Source organism: Cervus canadensis, chromosome 10 (genome assembly GCF_019320065.1).
Source record: "Cervus canadensis isolate Bull #8, Minnesota chromosome 10, ASM1932006v1, whole genome shotgun sequence".
Classification (NCBI taxonomy): domain Eukaryota; kingdom Metazoa; phylum Chordata; class Mammalia; order Artiodactyla; family Cervidae; genus Cervus; species Cervus canadensis.
Window position 1 is genome coordinate 62,738,932 of NC_057395.1, and position 27,645 is coordinate 62,766,576.

At 45.6% G+C, this 27,645-nt stretch overlaps 1 protein-coding gene and 1 non-coding gene across 2 annotated transcripts; one reads left to right on the forward strand and one right to left on the reverse strand.

Annotated features, from left to right (window-relative positions):
* Positions 1 to 770: 770 nt before the first annotated feature.
* Positions 771 to 18,318, forward strand: DYNLRB1 (dynein light chain roadblock-type 1). The gene is made up of 4 exons (XM_043480450.1): positions 771 to 902; positions 9,314 to 9,389; positions 14,486 to 14,653; positions 17,961 to 18,318. The coding sequence occupies exons 1-4, from the start codon at positions 900 to 902 to the stop codon at positions 18,002 to 18,004; spliced, it is 291 nt and encodes a 96-aa protein (XP_043336385.1). The 5' UTR covers positions 771 to 899; the 3' UTR covers positions 18,005 to 18,318.
* On the reverse strand, positions 11,254 to 11,326 carry TRNAG-UCC. Its single transcript has one exon. It is a non-coding gene; the product is annotated as a tRNA-Gly (tRNA).
* Positions 18,319 to 27,645: the final 9,327 nt, after the last annotated feature.

The following is a 27,645-nucleotide window of genomic DNA, read 5'->3' on the forward strand; positions in this document are numbered from 1 at the left end:
GCCAGGTTTACTCATTGTAAAGTCACTGTTCAGCCCTGTTAACCTGCGGACGCCCATGGAAAGAGAAGTCCTCCCAACTGAGGCTACGGTGGAAAGAAATTTGGGAACTAGATCATCTGTGTTGTAATCCAGCAAACTCCAGTGACTAGAAGAAACTAAATTGAGTCTACTGGAGTAAGGGAGGGTGTCAGCCCAGGCTGTTGGCACGAGGTTCACTAATTAGTAAATCATTTCCTGCTAGAGAACACAGTTTTGTGGAAGACGGAACAACACAGGGGTCTAGAAGGTGAGGGAGCACAGAAATGTGAAGTGGCTTCTCCAAGGGAACACAGGGATTCAAAGTATGCAGACTGCCAGACTAGCCTTGACCACTTCTCAGAGCCTGCATGGAATATTCCCAAGTGAGTCGCTCTGGCGACCCCCAAGGACGCTTGGCTCCAGCCCGAACTCCAGGTTTTCTCGCGTTTTTAAAGCATTTGGGCTTCGCGCCTTGTTTTTGCCTCAACCTGAGAGCAAAGGCCTCAGCACCCCCAGTCCTCGCCTTCAGAATCGCTCATCACCCTCCACCCAGAGCCAGCTCAAGACTTCGGTTGAGGGTTGAAAGCCTCTTCCAACAACGCGAACCAGCATCTTTTCGGCACAATAGGAGTTAGGAATTTTCCAGAGCTGAAGTGCTCCTTTGCTCTCTTGCCGTTCACTTTCTGACTGCACAAGGCAAATTCCCCTCGAGCCCTGAGGGAGCTGACTAAGGTCCGCCTACCCGCCCGCCCCGCCGTCCTACGCTGGTTTCTGATAGGCTACCGAGGCTGTCCGCCTTGACAGGGAGTTGTGCGCAGGCGCAGAAAGGCTGCAAGACTGGGCTGAGGGCTGGCGACACGGAGCTACCGGATCGGTCCGAGATGGTGAGTGTCCGCCGGGAGCTTGTGGCAGGCGGCCGGGAGGTGGCCGAGCACGACTTTCCACCACCATGAGCCTGGCCTTCTATCCTCCGGGGACGGCTCTGAGCGCCTGGCTGGGCATCCGCGGGGCTGGGCGGGGTCGGGCCCGAGCTGTCTGGAGGGCGGAACTGGGGCGGCGCGGGCCTCCCGACTCAGAGGGAACTGAGGCGGGGCCACCGGATCCGGCAGTCCCTTGACCGGAAGCAGTTGTTTAGGCCTCGGCTAGGGGCGGACGGAGGTGGGTAGACCTGCCCACAAACCCTTGCATCCTAGCATCCTGGACCTTGTTGCGCGACTGTAACTATAATGATTACATTTACAGGAAGCTTCATTCGTATCTGGCTCTGCTAAACGCCTCCCCATGCCTACATATCTACATGTAGGTGTACCTACGTAGATAAGTAGGTACACCCATTATCCCCGTTTTACATACTTGGAATCTAAAACCCAGTGAAGCTCAGTGTCTTGCCCCCAGCAAATGGCGGAGGTGGATTTGAACCCTAGAAGCTTGATTGCTGTCTTTGTGTCCCCGTCATTCTTTCGAGCCGCTGGGACATGATGCATGAGTCAGAAACGAGCGGGATCCACCCTTGGGGTTCCTGCCCTGCTGGCTGGAACTGTGGGTTCTTTACGACTTTACAGGTTTGTTTCCTTGTGTTTTTAATCCTCCCAACTTTAAAATAACTTGAGAAGACCTTTTCAAGGTTAAATCAGGTTTAAAACCGTTCCCACATCTAAAGCCTGTGAATGGTTTTTAAAAATCTTATATAAGTATTTAAAGACTATAAGAAAAATGGAAAAGGAAGAAGAAACAATGCCATGATCTGGAGTTAGGTATATTAGGTATATTAGGTATGATTAGGTATATTACTGCTATTAGTCTTTTTCTCTTCAGTTTTTCCTCTACATAGTTTAGCAGTGTACTTTATATAGTTAGCTAGTTTATAGTATAGCAGAAGTAACTTAATCTTTCACATCACTTTTTAAACTGTAAAAGAAAAATTAACTTTTAACAGATAAATCTTATACACAGTTAAAAAGAAAATCTGAAAAGATCTAAGTGAAAAATAGATCTCCCAGCCAACTGTGACCCCCAACCTCAGTCTCCTTCAGAAACAAACATTGTTAGTTTCTTTTATTATATCTATATGTATATATCAGTTCAGTTGCTCAGTCGTGTCCGACTCTTTGTGACCCCATGGACTGTAGCACACCAGGCTTCCCTGTCCATCACCAACTCCTGGAGCTTGCTCAAACTCATGTCCATTGAGTTGGTGATGCTATCCAACCATCTCATCCTCTGTCGTCCCGTTCTCCTGCCTTCAATCTTTCCCAGCATCAGGGTCTTTTCCAATGAGTCAGTTCTTTGCTTTAGGTGGCCAAAGTATTGTGGAGTTTCAGCTTCAGTATCAGTCCTCCCAATGAATATTCAGGACTGATTTCCTTCAGGATTGACTGATTAGATCTCCTTGCAGTCCAAGGGACTCTCAAGAGTCTTCTCCAGCACCACAGTTCAAAAGCATCAATTTTTCGGCGCTCAGCTTTCTTTATAGTCCAACTCTCACATCCATACATGACTACTGGAAAAACCATAGCTTTGAGTAGATGGACCTTTGTTGGCAAAGTAATGTCTCTGCTTTTTAATATGCTGTCTAGGTTTGTCAGCTTTTCTAGCAATGTCTAGGTTTTCTAGCTATATCATAGCTTTGTCTAGGTTTGTCATAGCTTTTCATATATATATATACATATATATATATGAGACCCCTTTTTCTTACACGAATCAGAGCTTCCTGCAGCCTATACCATGTGTATTTATATTCATAAAAGCAAAACATACTTTAGATGCATGTTTTAACAAATTTAAGCATTACCGAAATACGTAACTTAGAAAAGTGTGTGTAGTCCCCGTCTCACTCCCCTCTGCTGATCACTGTTGACAGTTGGATACATCTTCTTCCAGATTTGTTTAGTGCATAAGCACATTTGTATATAACATGTTTATTACATGAAATTGGAACTTATGTATTTATACTTATTAAGGTGACACAGTGGTAAAGAATCCGCCTGCCAGTGTAAGAGACAAGGATTCGATTCCTGCGTTGGGAGGATCCCCTGGAGTAGCAAATGGCAATTCCATGGACAGAGGAGCCTGGCGGGCTTACAGTCCATGGGGTCTCAAAGAATCGGACATGACTGAGCAAGCACACACACAAGCTTACTTTAGGTTATATGTATAATCTCATTCTTTAACTTTGTTCACTAAAAAATACCAGATATTTTTTCATGTTGATATATACAAATCTATTTTATTCTTTATAGGACTGTTTTCCTATTCCGTTGCATTATATCCATTTAGATGGTTTACAGTTTTTCACTCCAGACAATGCTGCAGTACTGTTATTTTTTTTTTCCCCACTCATGCTCGTGTTTATGTAGTGTTATGTAATAGTGATACTTCTGGCGTGCACATTTTGACATCTTGGGGGGCGTGTGTGTGTGTGTTAGTCGCTCAGTTGTGTCCGACTCTTTGCGACCCCATGAACATTTTGGTAGAAAATGACAAATTGCCCTTTACACTGGTGATACAAAAATCAGCTATAATTAGCATCCAGTTTTACTCCACCACACAAATATTTTCATCTTTGTACATTCTCCTTCCTCTTTGTTCATGTATTCACATTCAAAATGTACCTGCTAGTTTTTTGTTTGTTTTAATACCCAAAGACATATAACTTTGTTGCTATCTCTCTTTGTAATGAATCATTTTTAGTGACTACATAATAATCAATGAAATATTTTTATCATAATTTGCCAAAACATTCCCCCAGTATACATTTGGGTTGCGTCTAGTTCTTCAGCAATAGAGATAACGCTGTGATGAATGTCTCTGAATGTGTAGTTTGTTTTTCTTTTTTTTTTCACATTTATTAGATTATTTCCTTAGGAGAAATTCTCAAAGAAGCAAAGGGATCAGCACATACGATTCTCATAATAATGTAGTCCTGTAGCTTTCCCAAAAGGTCTTATTGCCTTTGTACCAGTTTTGCCGTAATAACTGCCAGTGTTCAAAAACATAACCTCGGCATTGCTATAATTTTCATGTCTTTATTTACAGGGAACGTTGAACATTTTTCTTGTGTTTGTGGTTTCCTTGAGGTATATTTTCTCCTCTTATCCTTTTTGCCCACTTAATTTTTAGAGACTTGCTGTTTTTCTTAATCATCCTGTGTGATGTTTTGAAATTACTCTTTGGTCTGTTATATTTGATGCAGATGTTGTCCCCTCCTTGTAATTCGTTTTTGTTTAATAGAAATTAAAACTTTTTTTATGCTTGGTCGTCACGTTGGTCACAGTTTCTTTGTGAATCATTTGCTTCAGTGGTTATCCCTCCCGTGCCAAACCAGTGAATAATCCTGGAGTTTTACTGCTACTTGTTTTTTTATTTGTTTGGAGTGTTTTTTGGTCTGTCAGCAGCATGCACCTAGGAATTAGAGAACCCAGGAGCCTGGTCCCTTCTCTGGTGCAGACACCCATGTTAATAGAAATAAAGACTCGGGGTGCTGAGGATCCCAGCCGGGCTCTTTCTAGGAGCAGGGCAGGAATTTCGAGATGTGAGCCGAACCCAACGGGTTACATATCCACTTAGATATATCTGGTACCAGTCAGCTAGCGCTGCAGGGATAACAGACTTTAGAGGCAGAGGTGGAATGACTTGGATGCCTGGTTAGGACTCCTCTTGCATCTGCTGATGTTGCTGTGATGATGCTCCTGTCTTTGTGGCATCATTTGTTTTCTTTCTTGGCTCCTTCAGGGCTGAACCTGACAATTGTTTTAAGCAGTTTCTCGTAAAGGCAGGTGCCTACTGTCTCCTGTAGACCTTATGACCTCCACTCCCCCAGGCCTAACCCCACCCTACTAGCTGTGGTTGGAGAAGCTATTCTCTAGTCTTCCAGGAAAAAGTTTTTATTAAATTTGATTACATAAAAATTCGGAGCCTCTGATTATTGAAAAACACTGTAAACTTAAATTAGAAAAGTGGGAGAAGTGTAATTTATATGATGGGCAGAAGTCTAAAATTTCTAACTTAAAGAGTTTTTTAAAATCAATAAAATTAGTAGAAAAAGCAAAAGACTTGAAAAAGGAGAGATGCCAACAGTCAAATTCCAGCTTAACTTCACTGATAAGTTTTGTTTTTGTTTTTTTTCTGACAGCCTCACTGATAATTCTTTTTTTTTTTTAAACATATGTTTATTTATTTGGCTGTGTTGGGTCTTAGTTTGGCATGTGGGAACTTCGTTGCAGGGCACAGATTCTCTAATTGAGGCCAGGGGGCACAATAGTCATGGTTCCATGGCATGTGGGATCTTAGTTTCCTGACTGAGGATCAAACCCACATCCTCTGCCTTGCAAGGCAGATTCTTAACCACTGGACCATCAGGGAGGTCCCCTCGCTGATAATTCTTAAAAATTAAAGAAAGGTTGACTTTCTCTTATTTGGGTTTTGCCTGTCAGATTAGCAGAGAATCAAAAACCTTCCATTACTGATTCTCTCTGTTCCTCGAACATGCCAAACTCCTTCCCATTTCACTGTGTTAGCTTTCATGCTGCTTCCTGGAGTAGTTTTCTTTCTCATCATTTAGTTCTTGTCTTAAGGATTACATCCTTGGGTGTTCCTGCCCACACTCATCCAAGAAGCATCCCCCTGCCCACCCCGCCCACCTGTACCCTGTACCCTGAAAGAATATTGCCACTTGTCTTTGAAAGTCTCTTATACCAAAATCTGAACTCGTGAGGATGGGGACATCTTCATTTGTGGTCAGTGGTGTATTCAACCCTTCTCTTGACCTGCTGTGTGTCCTTGGGCAAAACGCTTCTCCTTTCTGAACCTTGGTTTCCTCCTTGTAAAATGGAGCTCATGCTAACCATGGAAGGTTCAGATGAGACGTGTCTGAAGACATTCATCCTAGTATCTGACCTATAGCAGATACTGAGTATACTTGTGGGTCCTGCCTTTCTTGGTAAGCATGTTTACCTTTTAAGCAGCTAGATCTCAGTGGTTGGTTCTCATTAAATTAAGGATCATCTAAACCCCCACTCATCGTGTTGGGTACTATAAGCCCAGGGTACTGTACTTTAAAAGGTTGATTTTTGTAAGACACAGTTGTGGAAATGGTTTTTATTTGGTCCTTAAGTATCTATTGAGCCTATACTGTACCAGGTACTGGGATTACAAAGTCTGGGTTCCTGCTCCCAGGTTACCTTGGGCCTGGAGGAGGAGATAAGCAGAACAGACAGTTATACTCATTGCTGATAAGTGCTGTGGAGTCACGGTGCCTTGGGTACCTAGAAGATGGTCAGGTGTCCAGAGCAGGCCTCCCACAGAGGCTCATGAGCGGAGTCCAGAGACTTGGGAGTTAGTTACATCTAGTGGTGAGTGAGGGAGAGGAGGTTGCCTGCTTTCAGAAGGAGCAGCACTCACCAGGCCAGGCCGGGCTCAGGCAGGCTGTGCTTGCCCCCTGCAGTCCATTCTCCACACAGCAGCCAGGGCATCCTTATGAAAAAGATCTTGTCATTGCTCACCTCGAAACCTGCTAGTGGCTCCTCACACCCTCCTGCCTTTAAAAACCAAAGTCATCACTCTGGTCTATGATACCTCTGAAATCTAGTCTGATCCTGCCTCCGTCTCATCTGGCTGCCTGCCAATCACTGTCCTCAGCCATACTGGCCCCTTTGCATTTTTTCTGGAACACTCTCCCTAGAAATCCACCTGGTTAGCTCCTTTGTTTCCTTTCAGATCTCTATTCAACTATCACCTCAGCGAGGCCTTCTCTGACCACCTTGTTTAAAATTGCCATCAGCCCCTTGCTTTCCAGATCCCTCATCCCTACTGAATCTGACTTTTGTATTTTATTTATGCTTTTGCTTAATGTCTGATTCCCTCCCCCCACCCCACCCCCAAAATCAGCTTCATGAGAGCAGGGTTTTCGTTGTATTTTGTCCAGTACAGCATCCCTGGGCCTAAAACAACATCTGACACATAGAAGATTCCCATACAGTTATTGAATGAAGAACCATCTTACAAAATTTCATCTTTTTCATTTAAGCCTCACTTTCCAACCCCTAGGGTTATTTTGGACTTCAATTCTGGCATCTTTAGCTTTCCCCATCCCTAGTTTGATTGCATGTTGATTGAATTGTCCTAAACTACATCCTACTTATTCTTTTGTCTTTCTTTCTACACTCAGTCATGTCCAACTCTTTGCGGCCCCATGGACTGTAGCCTACCAGGCTCCTCTGTCCATGGGATTTTCCAGGCAATAGTACTGGAGTGGATTGCCATTTCCTTCTCCAGGGGATATTCCCAACCCAGGGATCAAACCCGGGTCTCCTGCATTGTAGACAGACTCTTTACCATCTGAGCCACCAGGGTATTCTTATTCTTACAATGTTGAGACTGCCAGAGCTCCATAGTCCCAAGTCAGAGATCTCTAATCTCTTGGATACACAGAGAGATGGGTTTAAAAATGTTTCTAAATAAAAATAATAGAGTAAAAGAGGCTGTTTAAAAAAAAACAAAAGAAAACCTTATCTATAGTTCCCTACTCTCGGTGTGGCTTTTTATTTCGTTCATGATCCTTCTAGCCCTCTTCTTCTTTTCATGTGGATGCCATTTCCCAAGCACTTTCTTTTTAAGGTGTTATAAATATTCTGGTCACCGTTGTTAATGTGTTATAATCCCCTTGACATTTCCCTAAATATTGGGCAGTTTTGGCTCTTCCTGCTTTTTGTTATTGAAGATGTCACTGCAGCAAACATTTTGCCGTACTCTCCTTTTAATTCTCTTGGATCGTTTCCTTAGGATGAATTTCCAAGAGGGTTACCAGGTCTGGTTGAGTGCTATGTAGTATTGACCACTATCATATAATACTTTATTGCTCCTCTCCAGAATAGTGTGTGGTCAGAGCTCAGTGAAAGTCTGATGAATGAATTAAGATCTCATCCATGCATAACCTACTGCATTGTACTTTCAGTCCACGTAGCTAGCCATGTCCTTTTACCAAGGCTCCAGATTACAGAGGCATCAGGCTGTTTGCCATTTTGTGGGAGGAACTTGTTTGCCCTTCCCTCCAGCATTTGAGAGTATTCACACATCAGTGGAGAGTGGGTGGCAGTGACTGGATTGTGAGGCTTGGGCCTACTAGAAAAACAATCTTTCTTTGTGCTGTCTCCATCCTCTGTTGAGAAGCTCCTCCTCTGGGCCACCTCATCAGCCTGTGAGGGCGGGGTACCACTCTCTTTTGGTGAACAGAGCCTCTGTGTCCAAGAGTCTGACCCTCAGCCTCTGAGGAGCTTCTGACTAGATTCTGGATGGGTCTAGAAGGGACCTCCTGAGAACAAACGCATTTGAAGACCAGTTTCCATCCGCAGGGGGAGTTAGGCCTAGTTCAGTTTAACAGCTGTTCGTTGAGCCCCTGCTCTGCAGACCATTAGAGAGACTTTAAGTCAAACAGCACTTACTGATTCCCAGAGAGATACAGTCAAAAGTTCAGGGAGTCCATTGGAAATGGCCAAAGGCCACTGAGTTGGAATCCGTAAAGGCTTCATGGAGGATGTGATATCTAAGACGATCCTGAAGAATTTGTTGTATTTCAGCGAAGAGGCCTTGTTTGGTAAAAAGCTGTGGAGGCAGGGAGATACGGACATGCAGGTGGAGAGTGGAGGGAAGGGTAGAAGAGATGGGAGTAATAACAGAGAAGGCCTTGCCTGGCGAGGTGAGGACTCACAGTCTGATTGTCCACTCTGTTTACAAATCACATGTGCCAGAGTAGCCCACCCAGACCCGCTCCTGACGATGCAGGGTTCATGAGCCCCTTCCTCTGCCTTTCCTCTGGCTGTGTGCTGTGTCACACTGTCCCAGGTGCCAGCTTATTAGTCACTGAGTCCATCCTCATGGGATCATTTTGCTTCTTTTGGAATGTGGTCTTTGGGCCACAAATGACAGTGTATCTCCTTCCTGTTAGACACCTCCATTTGGAATTTTTAAAATCATTAGTTTCCTCTGGTTTGTCCCCTAGCTGAGTCATGGATATGCCTATACTCCTGGGAATGGTATTTGAGTTCTGCTCCCTACTAGGTGAGGGGCAGAGAGCCCCTGGTGGGCAGAGGGGGCAGCCCCACCCCACACTGGGAATGTGATGGTTTAGATGCTGGTGCTGGCCTCAGGGCTGTCCTAGGTAGTCCCGGCGACCTTGAAGGAGGTGGTGCCACGTGCCTAGGTGTTTGTTGTTGGGAAGTGTGATTCATCTGCCGGGAGTACAAGGGAGCTGATCCAGGCTTCCTGACCGCTCTAACCTTGGTCTTATTCTCTCTGGCAGGCGGAGGTGGAGGAGACCCTGAAGCGACTCCAGAGCCAGAAGGGCGTGCAGGGAATCATCGTGGTAAACACAGAAGGTACACCCTCCTTCCAGCCATGAGCTGAGTGCAGGCCGGCCTTTAGAAGAGAGCCCAACACAGCATAACACTTGCTTTTTGCTAAAGCTCTCATGTACCTGATCTAGTTCTCATCCTTTTGTTTTTGCTTTTTTTTTTAATCACCTCCAGTTTCCTAGCACTATTACTAGAATTCTAAATTTAAAAAAAGGAAAAATCCTCCCTGCCCCACTGCCCTGACACGTCATACTTCTCAGCGTGCCGTACTTCTTCAGTCAGCCCTTGTCCAGTGCCTTTTCTCTTGGTCATAATTATAGTTGTTACTGTCTTGCATCTGTTTACTCATGAGTTTTTGTTTGGGGTTTTGTTTTGATTTTGCTCTATGGTTTACATGAGCACACTTTTTAACTTGCAGTACAGTGTTTATTCTCCATTCTCCCTTTATGTTGTTTCTACTTCTCTTCTTGCTATCTAATACTGCTGTCAACTGCTTTGGGCCTATAGTTTTCTTTCCTCTTCTGGGACATTATTTCAACAACTGTAAAAGGGTACAGATGCTAATTTTTCTCACACCACAATAGACGTGATAAAGAAGGAGACCGATATTATCACACACCTGTTCTCTGCCAGGCCACGGGCTGGTGCTTCACAGACAGATCGTTTCTGTCATACCTTGAAGCGGCTCTATTGTCTCCATTTTGCAGTGGAGAAAAGTGAGTCTAGAAATTTGATTTGCCTGCCATTATAGAGCCAAGATTTCATCCCAAATCTGGCTGAGTGCACTTGTGCTCTCTCTCCCACAGGGTTCCACGAAGGACCAGAGAGTGGCTGCTGGACTGAGTCCCAGGCCATGTCCAGGGTCACCCAACTGGGCCCCCCTACCCCATTCTCTAACCCAATGCATTCAGTCAGCTTGGCTTTGTTTGAGGCTCCTTGAGAGCCTCTGTGTGTATGCATTGTCATTCTGGGCCTTATTTTGGAGCGGCAGAATTCTCAACAGTGCCTGCTTAAATAGAGCAGAATGAAAGTCACCAAGGGTGACAAATTGAAGGTGGCATGTCCTCAGTTAGAATGTTGTTTTCCAAGTCGGCAGACCCTGGCCAGCCCATAGCTAGGTAGAATGTGCGCCCCAGCTTTGTCAGGCTCTGATTAAACCGTGTGGTCACTGCATTCAAAAGAGGCAGCGGGGTGGGGAGCCTGAGGACACTGTGGGAGGCATCTCAGGCCCACCACTAATCAGCTGGGTGGCCAGGGCTTTCCCTTCCCCTCTTCAGAACTTAGCTGCCTCAAGCCGCCTCCTTGGTCCTTGCTCCAAGGAGCTCCTTGCTCCAAGGCCCAGAAGACTTGGTATGAGACTCTTCTGTAAATAGACATTTTTGACCCCAGCTGGGGAGAAACAGCCTCAGGGGCTGACTCCCCAGCTGGGACCCCCTAGACTTCCACCAGTATTCCAGACCACAAGCCTTCATTCTTGTGTTAAAACTGCCCCCAAAGTTGAGCTTTTTCATTAGGAAAATATAGCCCCAACTTCTTACCTTTTTTAAACTGATGAGCACTTACTTTTTGTATACTAATGTGGCAGTATGGCACAGTAGCTAAGAATATGGAATATGGAACCAGACTGCCTGGGTGTGAATCCTGACTCTACTTTCTTATCAACTATGTGATCTTAGACAAGTCACTTAACCTCTCAGTTTATTTCCTCATCTGTAAAATGTGGACAGTCACACTATCTTTTTCTAAGGGAAGCTTTTAGAACAGTGCCTGATGTATAGTAAATGCCACATGAATATCAAAAATTCTTGTGTTTGTGTTTATTTATTTATCCATCTATTTGCCTGTTTGTTTATTTGATGGCCGAGCCACATAGCATGCAGGATCTTAGTTCCCTGACCAGGGATCAAACCTGTGCTCTCTGCAGTGGAAGTACAGCGTCCTAACCACTGGACCACCAGGAAATTCCGTGTGTTTTTTAATTTGTGGTCCATTCATAGATCTCCCACTTGAGATTCTCATTTACATGTCACACATTTCTGCAAAGCAGGGATATTTGCCCATTTTTCAGATGACAGAATGGAAACTGAGAGCAGTCAGGTTGACCCGCCCCAGATCACCCAGCCACAGATGGAGGTGGTCAGAACTCACTGCTCTGGGGGGCCCTTAGCCCCTCTGAAGGCTTGCATTAGAGGTGCTCAGTCAGGGTGATTATATTAGGGATCTCTGATACTCCTCTGGGGCTTTCCACCTCCGTGATTCAGTTCAGCTGCCTCTTCCAGCAGGATGTCCTCCCTGACCAGCTCAGCCTGGAGGGATTGCTCCCCACCCCTGAAATGAGGACATGCTGTTGTCCCAATCACTTACCAACCACCTGCCACTGCCTGGTGATGTCTCACCCTTGGCCAGATTTAAATGATGTTTCATAATAAAAATGTACCTTTAAGCAGACTTAACCAAGAATGGAATGTAAGGAACATCCTGTTTGTACCCTCCAGACCTCCTGCCATCTGCTGCTACCCACAAAGGGCAAAATAAAAGTCTAAAATGTGTAAGTCCCTGAGAGCAGAGCTTTATCTCTTGTGATCATTTCTGTATCCCCAGTACCCGCAGTAATGCTGACACAAAGTTGGTTCTCAATAAATACCTGTTAAGTTTTATTAATGTGTTTTAATTGTTGATTGATGGGGGGCGGGGGGAGGGTTGGTGGGCAGACCTGGCTATACAACCTGACAGATCTGACCCCCAGATTCGAAATCATGGCTTTGAGGTGACCAGCCACCACTGCAGGCGCTCAGCCCCCGTTTGTGGAGGCCACGGCCTGCAGTAGGCCGCCTACTCACTCGGCTGTCTTTGAGGTGTTCCCCAGCTCTGGCATCCTGTGAATCTGGAATTCTCTCTTGTGCTTGTTTGAAATTATCCCCAATGTTGGTCCCTGCCCTCCGTCCCCACCCTGCCAGCTCCATGTTTTCTTTCATTCTTACAGTGAGCCAACAAGACGTTCATTTCTTTTCTCCCTTACACACCTTCTCACTTGGTAGACATGTGATCACACTCTTGACAGTATATTTGAACCACTAAAAGCACACCTGTGTCTACTCATTTTTTAACAACAGCCATAAATGTTTGATGCAGTCTCCCTAAAGACACTGGTGAGCACATCAGATCTGCCTCTGACCCTTCGGGAGCATCCAGTCTGCTGGGGACGGGCGTCACGATCACTCCCGTGCAGGCATGATCTCAGACTTGAGTAACTGCCTTGCAGGACAGTGGCATGGTGCTGGGACTGTAGAACGGGGGTGCTGACCATGTCCAGGGGTAGAGGGAGGCATGAGGGACAGTGGGAGTCAGGGGAGAGTAGGGAAGGGAAAGAAAGTTCCAGGCAGAGGGACCTGAGAGAAGGTGGCCTGATGGAGTACAAAAAGAAAGTCAAGAGGTTTGACCCCACCCACCCCTGCACCCCCAGACTTTGCCAGGCCTCAAGATTGGCCCCTCAGGTTACCTGGGGGTGGGGTTTATAACATGGGTTATGTCAATAATAAATCAACACTTACTCTGTGCATGCTTTTGCTCAATATTCTCAGATGAATTAAGACACATTTAGTCCTCCCAGCAGCACGGTGAAGCACAGGCATTATTTTACAGATGAAGAAATGGAGGCTTAGGTTAGATCACTTGTGTTAGGCCGCGTAGCCAGGAAGTGGCAGAGCCAGAGGAGAAGCCCAGGTCCTTGATTTCAGAGTTCCTACTGGTCATCTCCCCAGCTGCTTATACTGCTGTTTCGAGGAAGGTTCCACCACTGAATGAGGCCTCTTGGGGCCCTGGTGGGTACCTGGTTGCCACCCAGGATACAACATCTGCCCTGGTGACCTGGTCATCTTCTCCTTTAGAGTCAAGTGATCACTGCAACCTATCCTCATAACTCCACTTGGCTCAGAGCAGCCTCTGACTCACTGCCTCTCTTGCTCCCATGCCCACTTCTGCCCACACTCACTACGCCATAATAAGACAAGGTTTGGTCAGCTTCTTGCCACCCATGGGTAGGTCTGCAGGTGACTGTCTTTGGCTGATCCTTTGGCTGGTCAGTTATAGGCCAGAAGGCGGGGTCCTAGAGCTGAAATCCAGCCACTGATGTGTGGGGAGCGACTTGGGCCACACCTGTCCCAAGAGCCTGTGGACTGAGCACTCGGGGCCTCATCGACGGAGCCTCTAGCTGACGTGTTACAGGGATTCATAGGCACCTGATGACCTAGTCGTGGCCTGAGGTGTCTCAAGCTAAGCCCCATTCCTCACCTCCATGACAACAGGCACCGTCCAGTGAGGGGGGGCCGTTTAATAGTTCATCGCAAGGAAGCAGTCCTCAAAACAGAAAAGGCTTGGCGCAGGATGTTGTTCACTACGAGGTGATTAAGTAAAAATGCAGCCTGAGTCCCCAGCAATAGGGGAATGATTAACCCTGGAATAGGCCACTTGTGGGCTCTTTGAAAGCAGTAGCAACGCTGTTTACAAGGGTGTGTGCAGACAGAGAAACAGGCTTTATTTAACTTGGGGGCACAGTCACGTGTGTAGACAGTGTGTTTATGCCTGAGCCCTAAGCCTTCCTTGTTAGGAACTAGAGCAAAACACTAGTGATGGTTCTGTCTTGGCACAGAACCATCTATCTGACCCTTCCTTCTTGTACTTCTCAGCATTTACAGATTTGTAGGAACTATTCTCTTTGTTCGTATTCTCAGTGTTATGAGTGATAGTCTATCCTTCTGTTGCTGGAAACCAGTCAGTATGTGGCCCTGTGAAGGAAGCCCAGCAGTGAAGCCAGCAGGCCTTCATTGCAATCCTGGCCCCACTGCTTGTGTTTATCTGCTGTGAGACCTCAGCAGGCCACCTCATTGCTCAGAGTTTGGTTGTCTGGTTGACAAGTAAAGATGGTGACGCCATCCTTAGAGCAGTTCTGGGGACTGGAGCTAACATCCTTCAAGTGCTCAGCACTTGGCTGTCAAGTCCTCAGTGAACAGTGGGTGATGACTGTTAACTGCCAGTCTAGGCTCTGGAATTCTGGGTGTGGGGCTGGGAGCAGGGCAGAAAGGCACTCCCAGGCTTCTGCTCAGTCTCTGCTCTCCCCTCAGGCATTCCCATCAAGAGTACCATGGACAATCCCACCACCACACAGTACGCCAACCTCATGCACAACTTCATCTTGAAGGCCCGGAGCACCGTGCGCGAAATTGACCCCCAGAATGACCTCACCTTCCTTCGAATTCGCTCCAAGAAAAATGAAATTATGGTTGCACCAGGTAAGGGGTCTTCCCCACCCCCACTTGAGAGCAGACCCTCACTGTGCGTGCCCTGTAGCTGTCGGGAAGGCTTTGGGAATGGGCGTGCCCATGGGTTCCAGAGAAAGGCCTGAAGAGCAGAAGGTACAGATTTGAGTGTCTCATTGCCTGGCCTGTGCCAGCTGGCATCCCCAGCGAGTCCTCATTCACAGTGACTCTAGGCAGACCCTGTCCTGGGTTCTGGGCCGTAGTAGGGAATTATGGTGTCATGGGGGAGATAGACATCGACGTGTGTGTGTGTGTGTGTGTGTGTGTGTGTGTGAATTGCTCAGTCATGATTTGGGGGAATTCAAGGAGCACTTGGAACATGGAGGAGGGTGTGATTAGGCCTGCTTGTGGCAGTCAGCAAAGGCTTCCCAGAGGGGGGAACATTTGAGCTGACTCTGAGGGCACAAGTTAAGAAGAAGCAAGTGGGGTGGGATTGGGGGTGGTGGAGTTGGAAAAGCTGTGCCTGAAGAAAAAAGAGTTCAGTGATTCTAAACCAAATTATAAGGCAAAACCACCATGCACTCATTTTATCCTAAAAAAAAAAACAAAAAATATTAATTTGCCCACTTCTTAAATACAGTCCTGTTTCTCTGGGAAACAGTCTTTCCTCCATCACGGGAAGGGATTGCTTTGTTTCCACATGAAGTACTTGGGGACTGTGTGGTACACACAGTACCAGTCTTAGCATCTATTCTCAGGGTGACGAGATGCTCACCCTGGGAGGCGCCCCTAAGCACTGGGCCCACAGGAGGGGTCAGCAGGGCCACCTGCCCTGCCCCACTTCACTCACATGCACGGCCTGGTGTGGTGGACAGATCCTCCAGCACTGTTTGCAGTTATCCTCTCTCACCGTCCCCTTTGTGGCTGAGCCCTGAGGTGAGTGTGCCCGGCGGGATGGAGGTGGCTGCAGTGCAGCCTGTCTAGAGCAGCGGGATGTGAGTAGGAAGGAGGGGAGGCGATGTGTGTGGTCCAATTTAGAAGGGGCCTCAGACGCCAAACTCAGCCGTCTGGACTTAGTGAGCGGAGGTTTTTTCAAGGCAGTCAGTAATAGGATTGTGATTGGGGGCCTGGACGAAGGCAGGCAGGGGCAAGGCTGGGATAGTGACTGGCCCTGGGCTTGCGACACAGGCGGTTGGCTGGCTGCAGAATTCTGAGGTAATTTGAGAGGGGTCAGCCCCTCCTTGCAGCAGAGCAGCACTGCTCCTGTTCCCAGGCCTGTCTGGGCCCAGTGGAGCTGCTTGGAAGGATGTGAAGGAGAGACCCATAGAGCCAGTCACAGGGTCACTCGGTTTCCTGGGGACACTCCCTAGAGGGCTGGGGACAGAGCAAGTCGGTCACAATTGAAAACAGAATAACTTCAGAGTCATTTATTCCAAAGACATACATAGTTTATCAACGTAATCATTGTCTAATGGGTCTCAGGCCAACCAAGCAATGATGAGGTCTCTGATTCTGTCAGAAAATAGACTGTAGCGCGCACCCCAGCTGTTTTCCAGCTTCACATCTTATGAGTCCGACCTTAAGCAAATTACAGAGCACCAGCGAACCTGTTTCCATCTCTGTAAAATGTCTGGTAAGGGGACGGTCCTCATCTGGCATATCTGGAGGTGCCTCATCTGGTTGAATATATTGGCACGAGGTCGGCAGAAAAGCTTGAGATCAGATTTAAACTCAAATCCCTCTCAAGACTTCATGCGGCATGGTTACAGACAAACCTCCACTCCCCTAAAAGTTAGGCTGCCAACCCTCCAGATCGGAGCAGACCTCGTGTCCCCCTGGGAGCTCGCAGTGTGAAACAAGGACAGATGATGTCTCCAAATTGCCAGACTCTCCCTGGACAGCATTTCTTGGCTTAAGGCTTCTAAGAATGTCTGCTTGGAACACGTGAGTTAACACAGGGCAATCAAGCCTTAACACACTATTTCCCACAAAGCACTGGAGTGCTGTTATTGAATGTGGAGCCTGGTTGTTTGGAAGAAAAGACATGGTTATTGCTAATAGTATCTTTTCATTAGTTTTGCCTGTAGCTTGTTATTTCTATTTTTATTAGTGATTTTTCACTTACACAGATTGCTTAGCCATGAGACTTGGTCATATAATAGCTGCTCCTTCTGAGATGTCCATCGTCAAGGGAAGAAGCAAGGTTTAGGCTTGAATCTGAATAGACACAAAGCAGACATGGCCAAGGTTTATCATGTGTTCAGCAAGAGGCAGCCCAGAGGCGCCCAGCACCTGAGTCAAACTCAGCTCTCCTGCCTGGCATATTAGCCTTGGCTTGGCCAAGTCATTTAATTCTCTGAGCCTTAGTGTTCTCATTAGTAAAAATAAGAAAACACTGGTCCCTGCCTCATAGAGTTGAGGATTCACTGAGATGCTGTTTGAGAAGGGATCAACCCAGAGCCAGCATGGGAAAGCCTTGGTAAATGTTTGAGTGTGATTATTAAGTGGGCAAAGTTTAAACACCCTGCTTTTCCCATTTCCTCTTCTGTAAGATGAGAGGCAGTCAGGCTCACCCCAGAGGACTTGGACTTGCTATGATTTCATAACGGACATTCCTTCTGACTGGCTTGATCCCCAGAGTTGGAACTCAGGTGCTTTGGCCCCCTTTGACCTGGTGCCTTTGAAATTTTCTAGTCCAGAAGGTTCTGGAAGGTCAGCAACTGAACTTGTGACAGAATTGACATTAACCCAAGACTAGCAGGGTTGAGGTTAGAATTCCATCTTGGATACTAACTATCCTGGCCACCTTAAACAAGTGGTTCTCCCAGAACCTGCAGCGTCAGCATCACCTGGAGCTTCTTAAAATGCAAATTTTTAGGCTCCACCCCACACCCAGTGAGTCCAAGTCCTCTGGGTGGGGCCATCTGTATTGTTTTAAACAGCCCTGCAGGTTATTCCAACAGTCTGTAGTCGGAGAACCAGTACAGGCAGTTCATTTAAACTCTGAACCCGAGTTTCCCAACCCAAAAAACTCGATAACCCTACCTCCCTGTTGGTACTGGGAAGATGAGAAATGAGGATGCTCTGCCGAGCACCACTGCTGGGTAGGGTTAGGAGCCTGCTTCCCTATAGCGTATGTGCAGAAGCCTGTACAGGAAACATGCGGGTTCATCTTGTTTCCCCAGCCACGGGAAGTCAGCCTGAGCATTGATGCCTTTTATCCCTCTCCACCCCACCAGCGTTTTACAGTTGGTGATTGAATGATTTACTGGCTTTGTGGTGTGTTTTTCTCCCATTTTACAGTTAGTGATTCTTTTTTTTCTTGTTTCCTCTCTTGCAGATAAAGACTATTTCCTGATTGTGATTCAGAATCCAACTGAATAAGCCGCTTTCTTGGCTCCCTGCGTCATTCCTTAATTTAATGCCCCTCAAGAATAATAGCGTTAAATCATGTCCACTGACGGGCACGTGGAAGGCACGTTCGAGCCCTCCCAGACCAGTCTGTGACCCGGGTGGGCTGCAGCCCCTCCCACCCCACCAACGTCATTCCTGGCCAGCTGCCCCTGATTTTCCAGGAGGAAAATCACGTCCAGATTTTGGAGCAAGAGCTTGTGAGAAGCCCACACCCTGTTTCCTTCTGACTTTGTCGCCCTTGGAAAAGGCTGTTTTTCTTTAACTAAAAATAACCAGAATGCTTACCCGGCTGGCTGTGTGTCTTTAAACACTGGGTTGAAAAGGTCTCGCTTCCTGTGTGATCACATGGTCCGGAGGCTGAGCCTGCGCCGCCTGCAGCCTGGGGGTGCTCTGTGCTCCTTCAGCACCTGTGGCCACGCTTGCTGAGCTGGACACGGTTTATAACTGGTGTCCTGGCTTCTGGGCCTCTCGTCCCTCCCATCCCTTTTATCATTCCTCATCCCTAGCCGTGTTTTGAAAGATTTTTTTCTGACTGCACTTCACTAGGGAAAGGAGAGTGAAATTTGTTGAGTGCCAGGTGTGGCTCATATCACCTTTGTAGTTCGCTGCGGACGGGGTGGTACAGCGTCTTAACGATGAGGAAGTTGGGTTCTCAGGAATGGCTTGCCTGAGATCTCATGGACGGAGCACAGGCCTCTGACTCCAGCAGCTCTGCTGTTTCCATACTGCCTTCCCCAGAAATCCTAAATGGTCTGGTTCACCCATGTGTTCACCCTGAGTAAGCATCCGCCTTCCCTTAAGGCGTGGAATGGGGTGCAATGGGGGCGGGTTGAGGTGGTGCGTTCACCACTCAATGAAGCCAAGCCGTAGGCCAACCCCAGCACTCTGGGGTTTTTCCCTCCAGAAACTACGTGTATTTATTTTGTGTTAGGGTTTGTTTTTGTCTTTTGTTTCTTGTTACAGTGGAAAAGGGCTTCCCTGGTGGCTCAGATGGTAAAAACTCCCCCTGCAATGCAGGAGACTTGGGTTGGATCCCTAGGTGGGGAAGATCTCCTGGGAGAAGGGAATGGCAACCCACTCCAGTATTCTTGCCTGGAGAATTCCATCTTCAAAGGAGCCTGGCAGGCTACAGCCCATGGGGTCACAAAGAGCACGACTAAGACGACTAACACTGACAGAGGTTTAAAGATTTAAACTATAAAGCAGACCTCAGCTCTCCCCCTCCTTGTCCTGCTCCCTTCCCCAGCAGTAACCTCCATCTCCAGTGTGAGTGTGTCCATCCAACAAAAACGCTTTTCTAAATTTTCCGGTGAAATTTCCTTCACAGTACACTCCCAGGGGAGTACACCCTTGGGAGCCTAGAGGTGTAGTTTATAAGGGCTCAGCAAAATGTCTTCAAAATCTGTTTTAATGGAAGATCATAGGAACTTTGCACTTCATAATCTGTTTGTCTTAATATAGAAATAATCCTTTTAAATACTTTCCCCCAAATCTTCAAGCACACCTGATCCTCTGGGCAGTCGCTGTGGACCGGGAGGCGGTGATCACAGACACTGGTCAGTAATTATCTCAGAGATTCAGGGCTTGAAAGGAAGTGCGATGTGACCACCATTGTCTTCTTTTTGTTCTCAGAGGCTACTGAGACTTGGATTCAAATCTAAGGTTCCCTTGTCCTTCTATCTTGAGTTTGTTCAAAAAGAGTAGCAGGGGAAGATGGTCTGATTAACCAATTACCCCAGAGGAGAGGTCAGGTTTCTATTACACGACTATAGGAGGTCTGGCTCCAGGGCAAGAGTTTGGAAATGGTTTGGGGACCTGGCCCTCCTCCCTGCATTTAGTTCCCCGACCACTCCCTCTTGTTTGCCTTAAAATTCTCCATCATAAAACTTCCCTCTAGGCCCTGAGGAAAGTTTGGGCTCCCTCTGGCTTTGTGGAAAACCAGATGGTCTATGAACATAAAGATGCTCCACCTCCTAATCGCCTGGGCAGTGGAACCTCACACCAAGGAAGCTTGCCTTGGATTCATTCCACTAAATAATGCTATAACACATGCGAATACCCTAGTGTTTTCTGTACTTAGAAGTAGTAAGTGGACGGGAATAAAATAACTGCTAAGGTCAGAAACTGACACTGGAGGAAGGGCATGGCTTCTGGGTTTCAGAACTATATTTGCCCAAATAACAGGGCGTTTCTATTCTCAGCATTATGGGGGGGGGGGGGCGGGGAATCTTTTTTTTTTTGACTGCACGAAATGGCATGCAGGATCTTAGTTCCCCAACCAGGGATTGAACCCACACCTCCTGCAGTGGGAACACAGACTTTTAACCGCTGGACCATGAAGGAAGTCCTGAAAATTCTTAAACAGAGAAGTTGAAATAATTTTATATCCTCCATTTAATTCTATAATTGCTACAAGTAACATTTTGCTGTGTTATCACATAACCAGCCATTCCTCCCTCCATCCATCCATCTGTTCAGTTTTTAGATAGATTTTGAAGCACTGCTGCTGCTGCCAAGTCGCCTCAGTCGTGTCCGACTCTGTGCGACCCCATAGACGGCAGCCCACCAGGCTCCGCTGTCCCTGGGATTCTCCAGGCAAGAACACTGGAGTGGGTTGCCATTTCCTTCTCCAATGCATGAAAGTGAAAAGTGAAAGTGAAGTCGCTCAGTCATGTCTGACTTTTCGCGACCCCATGGACTGCAGCCTACCAGGCTCCTCCGTCCATGGGATTTTCCAGGCAAGAGTACTGGAGTGGGTTACCATTGCCTTCTCCAGATTTCGAAGTACAGTTGCAGGCAGTACACGCTCCTAAACACTTACACGTGTGTATCATTAACTAGTGTGTTTGCCCTTTTTGGAGAGTCGGTAAGATTTGCATACAATGAAATGGAGAGACCTCACGTTTACCACTGAAGTAACAAAGGCTTACACCTGTCAATCCAACCCCTGTCCCCCCAGCCCTTCGAGATCACTTCCACCCAAAAAGTTCTCTCCTGCTGCTGCCCAGGCCGTCTCCACCTCTACTCATCAGAGGCAACCCCTGTCTGATTGCCTTCAGGTGTGATCTTCACCCTCCGTGCTGTCGCTGGGCTCCCCAAGCAGGGGGCCTGCAGTTCAGGTAAGTGGTCGCCTCCCTTCACCATTTATCTTTCCTCAGCCCCTGCTGCTGTTCTGGAATTCGGATGTTTCTCTGTGAGCTGGTATTGCCTTTTCCCCAGAAATGAGTCCTAAAAACACTCCAGGAATTACAGGTTTTCTCCCTTTTCATATATTTGTCTCTCAAACCCAACTGTTCTTTTTGTGCATTTTTTCATTGAGAATCCTAAATCATCTTTCTGCACCAAATCCAAGTTCTCATGAATTACCCAAAAAAGGACGAAGAAATGGAGATCTCATGAATTTGATCATTGCAGCAAAGATCAAATCATTAAATCTGAAGATTTGATAGAAGTCATTCGATAGGTAGAAATCATTAAATTGGCAGGTACATCAAATCGGTCAAGGAAATCCAGGGTCAGTGAACTTAAACTGATGAATCATATTCAATTGAGAAAGAAAATAACACAAACACATTCAAAGTACTGGCCCTACCATTATGTTAAACAAGCTCAGCTGGATCAAAGGGCACTTTTACTTGGGTCTCCCGTGTCTTTAACTTTATTCCTTGGGGCCTGCTCTTCCCCTGCCCCTGGATGGAATCTAGGGCAAGTCCCGGGCTTCCCCCATCAATAGATGACGCGTCCAGTCCAGTGTAACAAAATGGCTAAAAGGTGTTTGAGACAGAAGCTGCCCCTTCCTCAGGCCGGGTGCGCTGCCAGCCTTGCCCCTGGCAGCGGAGGGAACAGTAAGTGCTTGACTGTGGCCTGTTTCTCCACCTTGAACTGTCTTATTTGCAAAGAGGGGAGTGAGATGAGGAAAGTTCATACTTTATCAGTATTGTGATAAATATTGGCTTCTTCCTCTCCGAGCCTGGTGTGTGTTCAAAGCTGATGCTTGTGCTTCTGGTGCGTTTTACTCAGTTTTCAAAACTCTGGCTCTTGTCCCCGCACCCCGGTTACCTTCCATCATGCAGGCCCAACCTTCCTTTCCCTTACTTGGATAATGCATTCTCTCTCGCTGGCCCCCTGTAACTTTCCTTTTGACTCCTGGTTCTCAGGGTCCTCTCTGCACACTCCCCCTCTGTTGATTCAAGGTGAAGCAGAATCACCCTCCCACCTCCCTCCACCCATGGTGAGACTCCAGCAAATTCCACAGCTTCTAGAAATTGTCCTTGGATTTCTAGCTCTTTTGTGGACTAAAGATCAGGAGGAAGTGTGAATTCACTTGGGGCTGCTTTGTCTTGCAGTCCTGCATTCGTCCTGTTCCCCTCCTGGCATATGGTGAGTATTGCCTTGGGGGTCTCAGCAGAAACTGAGATGAAAATACACTTTAACATCCTCGTTCACAAGATATATGTTGTTGAAGACTTGCCTAAAGGTGAGATGGAATAGGGAATTTCATAGTTTTTAGTTCTCTGGGCTTAAGCACTGTTTTGACATACAAGATTGTTTTTTGGCTTTCAGGTAATAGGTTTTCATATATATTTAGGAAAAATATCATGAACAAAAACAGCAGACTACCTAAAATTTGTTTTTATTTTGCAAACTCCCTTCGCAAAAGAGTGCTTTGTTCATTCAGTTACTAGTGAATGCTTGCTATATACTAGGTCCCAGTCTAGACATAAAGGAGACAGTGGCAAGAGCTTATTTCTAGTGAAGATGAGACAGCCAATTGAAAAACAAAAACCAAGCTATGCTTGGGCCCCACCCTAGGCCAATTTAATCATAATCCCTGAGTAAGCTCAGTTTGTAAAAGCTCCTTGGGTTTTTGTGACATACAGCTAAGGTTGAGAACCTCTGGCATAGTCCTTCATGCCCTGGTTAAGAGTATAGGAGGCTAAAACAAAAATATCATACAAAGAACTTTTGAAAGATTAAAAAAAAAATATGAAGGGAATAAACGCAACAGAAGAGTTGCAAGATTAAGTTGTTATGATGTCCCAAAAAGAGGGGAAAAAGAAAAAAAAGATTTTGTTCCAAGTTATGCTGTAAGTGATAAAACTACTTTAGACCCAGATCTGTCTGCTCTTGAGTAAAGAAGCAAACAGAGGCTCAGAGAAGGAGCCTGCTGGGTCACAAGGTAACTGGTGACCAACCAGACCAGGGGTTGTTCCACCCTCACAGGACAGCCAAGGCCAGCTCTGCCGTTCCTCAGGCCCACGAGTCCCAGGCAGAAACCCTCCAACAGCACAGAAGAGGCACTGCCCGGAGCTGACACTGTTTCCTCCCCAGTCTTCTTTGAGCCCTTAGTGCCCAGCATCAGTGCTCAGCCCAGACTCAGGCTCTGCTCGTATGGCTGGGAGAGCGCCCCTCAGATAGTGGGTGCTCAGAGGAGAGGTCCTCATCCAGCAGGTGTTTACTAAGCACGTGCCATGTGCTATATTCTGTTTAGCAGCCAGGAGGAGGGCAGGGGCCAAATATGGAGGAAATGCTGCCCTTAAGGGGCTTACATGTTAGTGGGAAAGAGAAAATAATTTGTAAAATTATATAGCATATTAAATTTAAGCCCACAACGAGCTCTCACTACATGACCATCATCATGGCTAAACACCAGATATCAACAAGCAAGCAGAGCAATTGGAACTCTCATATATCATTGATAGAATCTAAAATGGGACACTGTGTTAGTTCCAGGTGTACACCATGATTCAATATCTGTACATTGTGAATGATCAGCACAGTCTAGTTAACATCTATCACCATACATAGTTACAGAATTTTTTTTCTTGTTATGGGAACTTTAAGTTCTACTCTTTTAAGAAATTTCAAGTATACAGTATTATTAACCATAGTCACCATTGTGGTTCAGTCACTCAGTCGTGTCTTACTCTTTGCTGAACTATAGCACACCAGGCTTCCCTGTCCTTCACTATCTTCAGGAGTCTGCTTGAGTCAGTGCTTGATGTCCATCTAGTCAGTGATGCCATCCAACCATCTCATTCTCTGCTGCCCCCTTCTCCTGCCTTCAGTAGTCACCATGCTGTACATTATATCCCCATGACTTTTATATGTTTATTTTAACCATCTCCAACCTCTGGCTACCACCTATCTGCTCTGTTCTCAGTATCTGTGAATCTGTCTTTTTGTTTTATTTACTTGGTGTTTTTTTTCGTCCACACCTCATGGCTTACAGGATTTTAGTTTCCTGACCAGGGATCAAAACTGGGCCCTTAGCAGTGAGAGCGCAGAGTCCTTGCCACTGGACTGCCAGGGAATTCTATTTCCTTGCTTTTCATTAAAAAAAAAAATGTTTATTTGGCTGCTTCAGGTCTTAGCTGTGGCATGCAGTATCTTCCTTGTGTCACGGGGAATGTTTCCTTGTGGTGCACAAGCTCTCTAGTTGTGGTGTGTGGGCGCAGTAGTTGCGGCTCATGGGCTTAGTTGCTCCTCGGCAAGTGGGATCTTAGTTCCCCTACCAGGGATTGAACGTGCATTCCCTGCAGTGCTAGGTGGCTTCTTAACCACTGGAGCACCAGGGAAGACCATTTCTTGCTTTTAGATTTCACAGAGAAGTGAAATTATGGTCCATCCATGTTGTCGAAAATGACAAGATTTCCTTCCTTTTTTATGACTGAATAATGGAATATTTTCCATTGTGTGTGTGTGTGTATATATATATGCCATATTTTCTTTATCTGTTCATCTATTGATGGACACTTAGGTTGTATCCATGTCTTGGCTGTTGTAAATAATGCTGCAGTGAGCATTGCTGTTTAGTCGTTCAGTCGTGTCCAACTCTGGGGCGACCCCAGGGACTGTAGCCCACCAGGATCCTCTGTCCATGGGATTTCCCAGGCAAGAATAATGGAGTGGGTTGCCATTTCCTTCTCCAGGGGATTTTCCCAATCCAGAGATTGAACCCGTGTCTCCTACTTGGCAAGCAGATTCTTTACCACTGAGCCACCTGGGAAGCCTGCAGTGAATGTAAGGGGTACTTTTATCTTTTCAAGATAGTGATTCTGTTTTCTTTGGAAAAATACTCAGAAGTGGAATTGCTGGATCATATGATAGTTCTACTTTTTGTTTTTTGAGGAGCCTTCACGGTGTTTTCCATAGTTGTTGGGACCAATTTACTCTCCCAACAGTGCACAAGGATTCTCTTTTTTCCACATCCTCACCAACACTTGTTATTTCTTGTCTTGAGAATAGCCATTCTAACAGTTATGAGCTGCCATCTCCATGGTTTTTATTTGCATTTCCCTGATGATTAGTGATACGAGCACCTTATCATGTATGTGTTGGCCATCTGTATGCCTTTCTTGGAAAAAAATGTCTACTCAGGTCCTCTGCCCGTTTTTCAATTGGATTGCTTGTTATTGTTGAGTCATATGAATTATGTATATATTTTGGATAGAAACCCTTTATATCCAAAACCCCTAAAATTTATTGTATACATTTTCTCCTATCTGGTAGGTTTCTTTTCATTTTGTTGATGTACAGAGCTTTTAAGTTTGATATAGTCCCAGTTGTTTATTTTTGCTTCTGTCGACTTTGCTTTTGGTGTCAGTTCTAAAAAATCATCACCACGGGGACTTCTTTGGCTGTCTGATGGTTTAGACTCCATGTTTCCAATGCAGAGGGCATGGATTCAGTCCCTGGTAGGGGAGCTAAGATCCCACATGCCATGCAGCATAGCCAAAAAAAAATCATCACCAAGACTGATGTCAAGGACCTTACCATCTATTTTGTCTTCTAGGAGTTTTACAGTTTCAGGAATTACAGTCCAGTCTTTATTCTGAGTTGATTTTTGTGATTTTTTTGTATGGAGTCTAGTGTCTAGTATCATTCTTGTGCACATGGCTGTCCAGTTCCCCCAGGAAGACTGTCCTTTCCCCATTGTGTATTCTTGGTTTCTTTGTAGGTAAGTTGACTAGATATGCATTGGCTTATTTCTGGGCTCTCTATTTTGTTCCATTGATCTATGTGATACTATTTTACTATAGCTTTGTAATGTCGTTTGAAATCAAGGAGTGTGATGCCTCCAATTTTCTTTTTCTTTTTCAAATTTCTTTGGCTATTCATAGTCTTTTGTTCTATTTCTGTGAAAAAGGCCATGGTAATTTTAATAGGGCTTTCATTGACTCTGTAGATTGCTTTGGATAGTATAAACATTTTAACAGTATTAATTCTTCTAGTCTTAATAAGCACAGAGTATCTTTCCATTTATTTGGGTCTTCAATTTCTTTCATCAGTGTCTTCTAATTTTCAGGTTACAGGTCTTTCACCTCCTTAAATTTATGCCAATGTAATTCATTCTTTTTGATGCAAATTTAAATGGGACTGTATTCTTATTCTTAATTTCTCTTTCTGATAATTCATTTTCGTATATAGAAATGCAACAGATTTATGTATATTGATTTTGTATCATGCAACTTTACTGAGTTTGTTTATTAGTTCTAACAGTTTTTTGGTGGCATCTTTAGTATTTTCTATGTATAATACCATGTCATCTGCAAAGAGTGACAATTTTACTTTTTTCTTTGTGATTTGAATAGCTTTCATTTATTTTTCTTGCATAATCACTCTGGCTAGGACTTCCAATACTATGTTGAATAAATACAGTGAGAGTGGGAATGTGCTTGTCTTGTTCCTGATTTTGGAGGAAAAGTTTTCAGCTTTGAGTATGATGTTAGCTAAGAGCTAATCATATATGACCTTTATTACACTGAGGTATGGTCCCTCTGTACCCACTGTGTTGAGATTTTTATCATCAATGGATGTTGAATTGCAACTTACTGAAATACATCAAAAAGATTAAAAAAAAGAAAAAAGAAATATGGATGGATTGACAGAGAGTAATGAACTAAGTGTTAGATGTAGAATGTACCTGGTGAGTATATGGGAGGTCACTGAACAATTATTTCAGGTGTTCTGTTTGCTTGAAATTTTTCATCATAAAACTGTTAGAAAAACATATATTAGAAGGTGATAACTGATCTGGGGAAAATTAAGCAAAGTATTGGGAGGGAGGACAGAGTGACTGAGGTGGGAGCTGCGATATTCAATAAGATCATGAAGGCTTCCTTTGAGCAGACCTTAGAAATGAATGTGTCACAAAGTTTTAGGGAAGAATGCTCCAGGCAAAGAGACCAGTAAGTGCAGAAATGCCCTAGGGCACATGTGTGTCTGGGATTCCCAGAATCGTGATAGCAAGGCCACCAGTGCAGTTGAAGCCAAGAGGACAAGAGTGAGGTAGATAAACCTAGAGAAGCAACAGGGAAGAAGATCCTACAGGCCTCACAGGCTAACTGTTCAGCCTTTGACTTTTAACGATTGGGGTGTAGGAATAACCTGATCCAACACCTGTGTGCCCACGATGACTCTTCTCATTGTAGTGAGACCAGTCTCAAGTGGGTAAGGCCAAAGCAAGGAGACCAGGGAAGAAACAATGGAAGAAGACAGGCAAGAGGTGATGGTGGCTCTGACTTGAAAGGCAGGAGTGGAAGTAGAAGTGGTAAGATTCTGGAGCTACTTTGAATATAGAACTAAGAGGATGTGAGCATGGATAGTAT

Coding starts and splice junctions, on each gene's coding strand:
- DYNLRB1 (XM_043480450.1), top strand. Junction 9,390..14,485: donor CATCGTGGTAAACACAGAAG/GTACACCCTCCT, acceptor CTCTCCCCTCAG/GCATTCCCATCAAGAGTACC. Junction 14,654..17,960: donor TGAAATTATGGTTGCACCAG/GTAAGGGGTCTT, acceptor CCTCTCTTGCAG/ATAAAGACTATTTCCTGATT.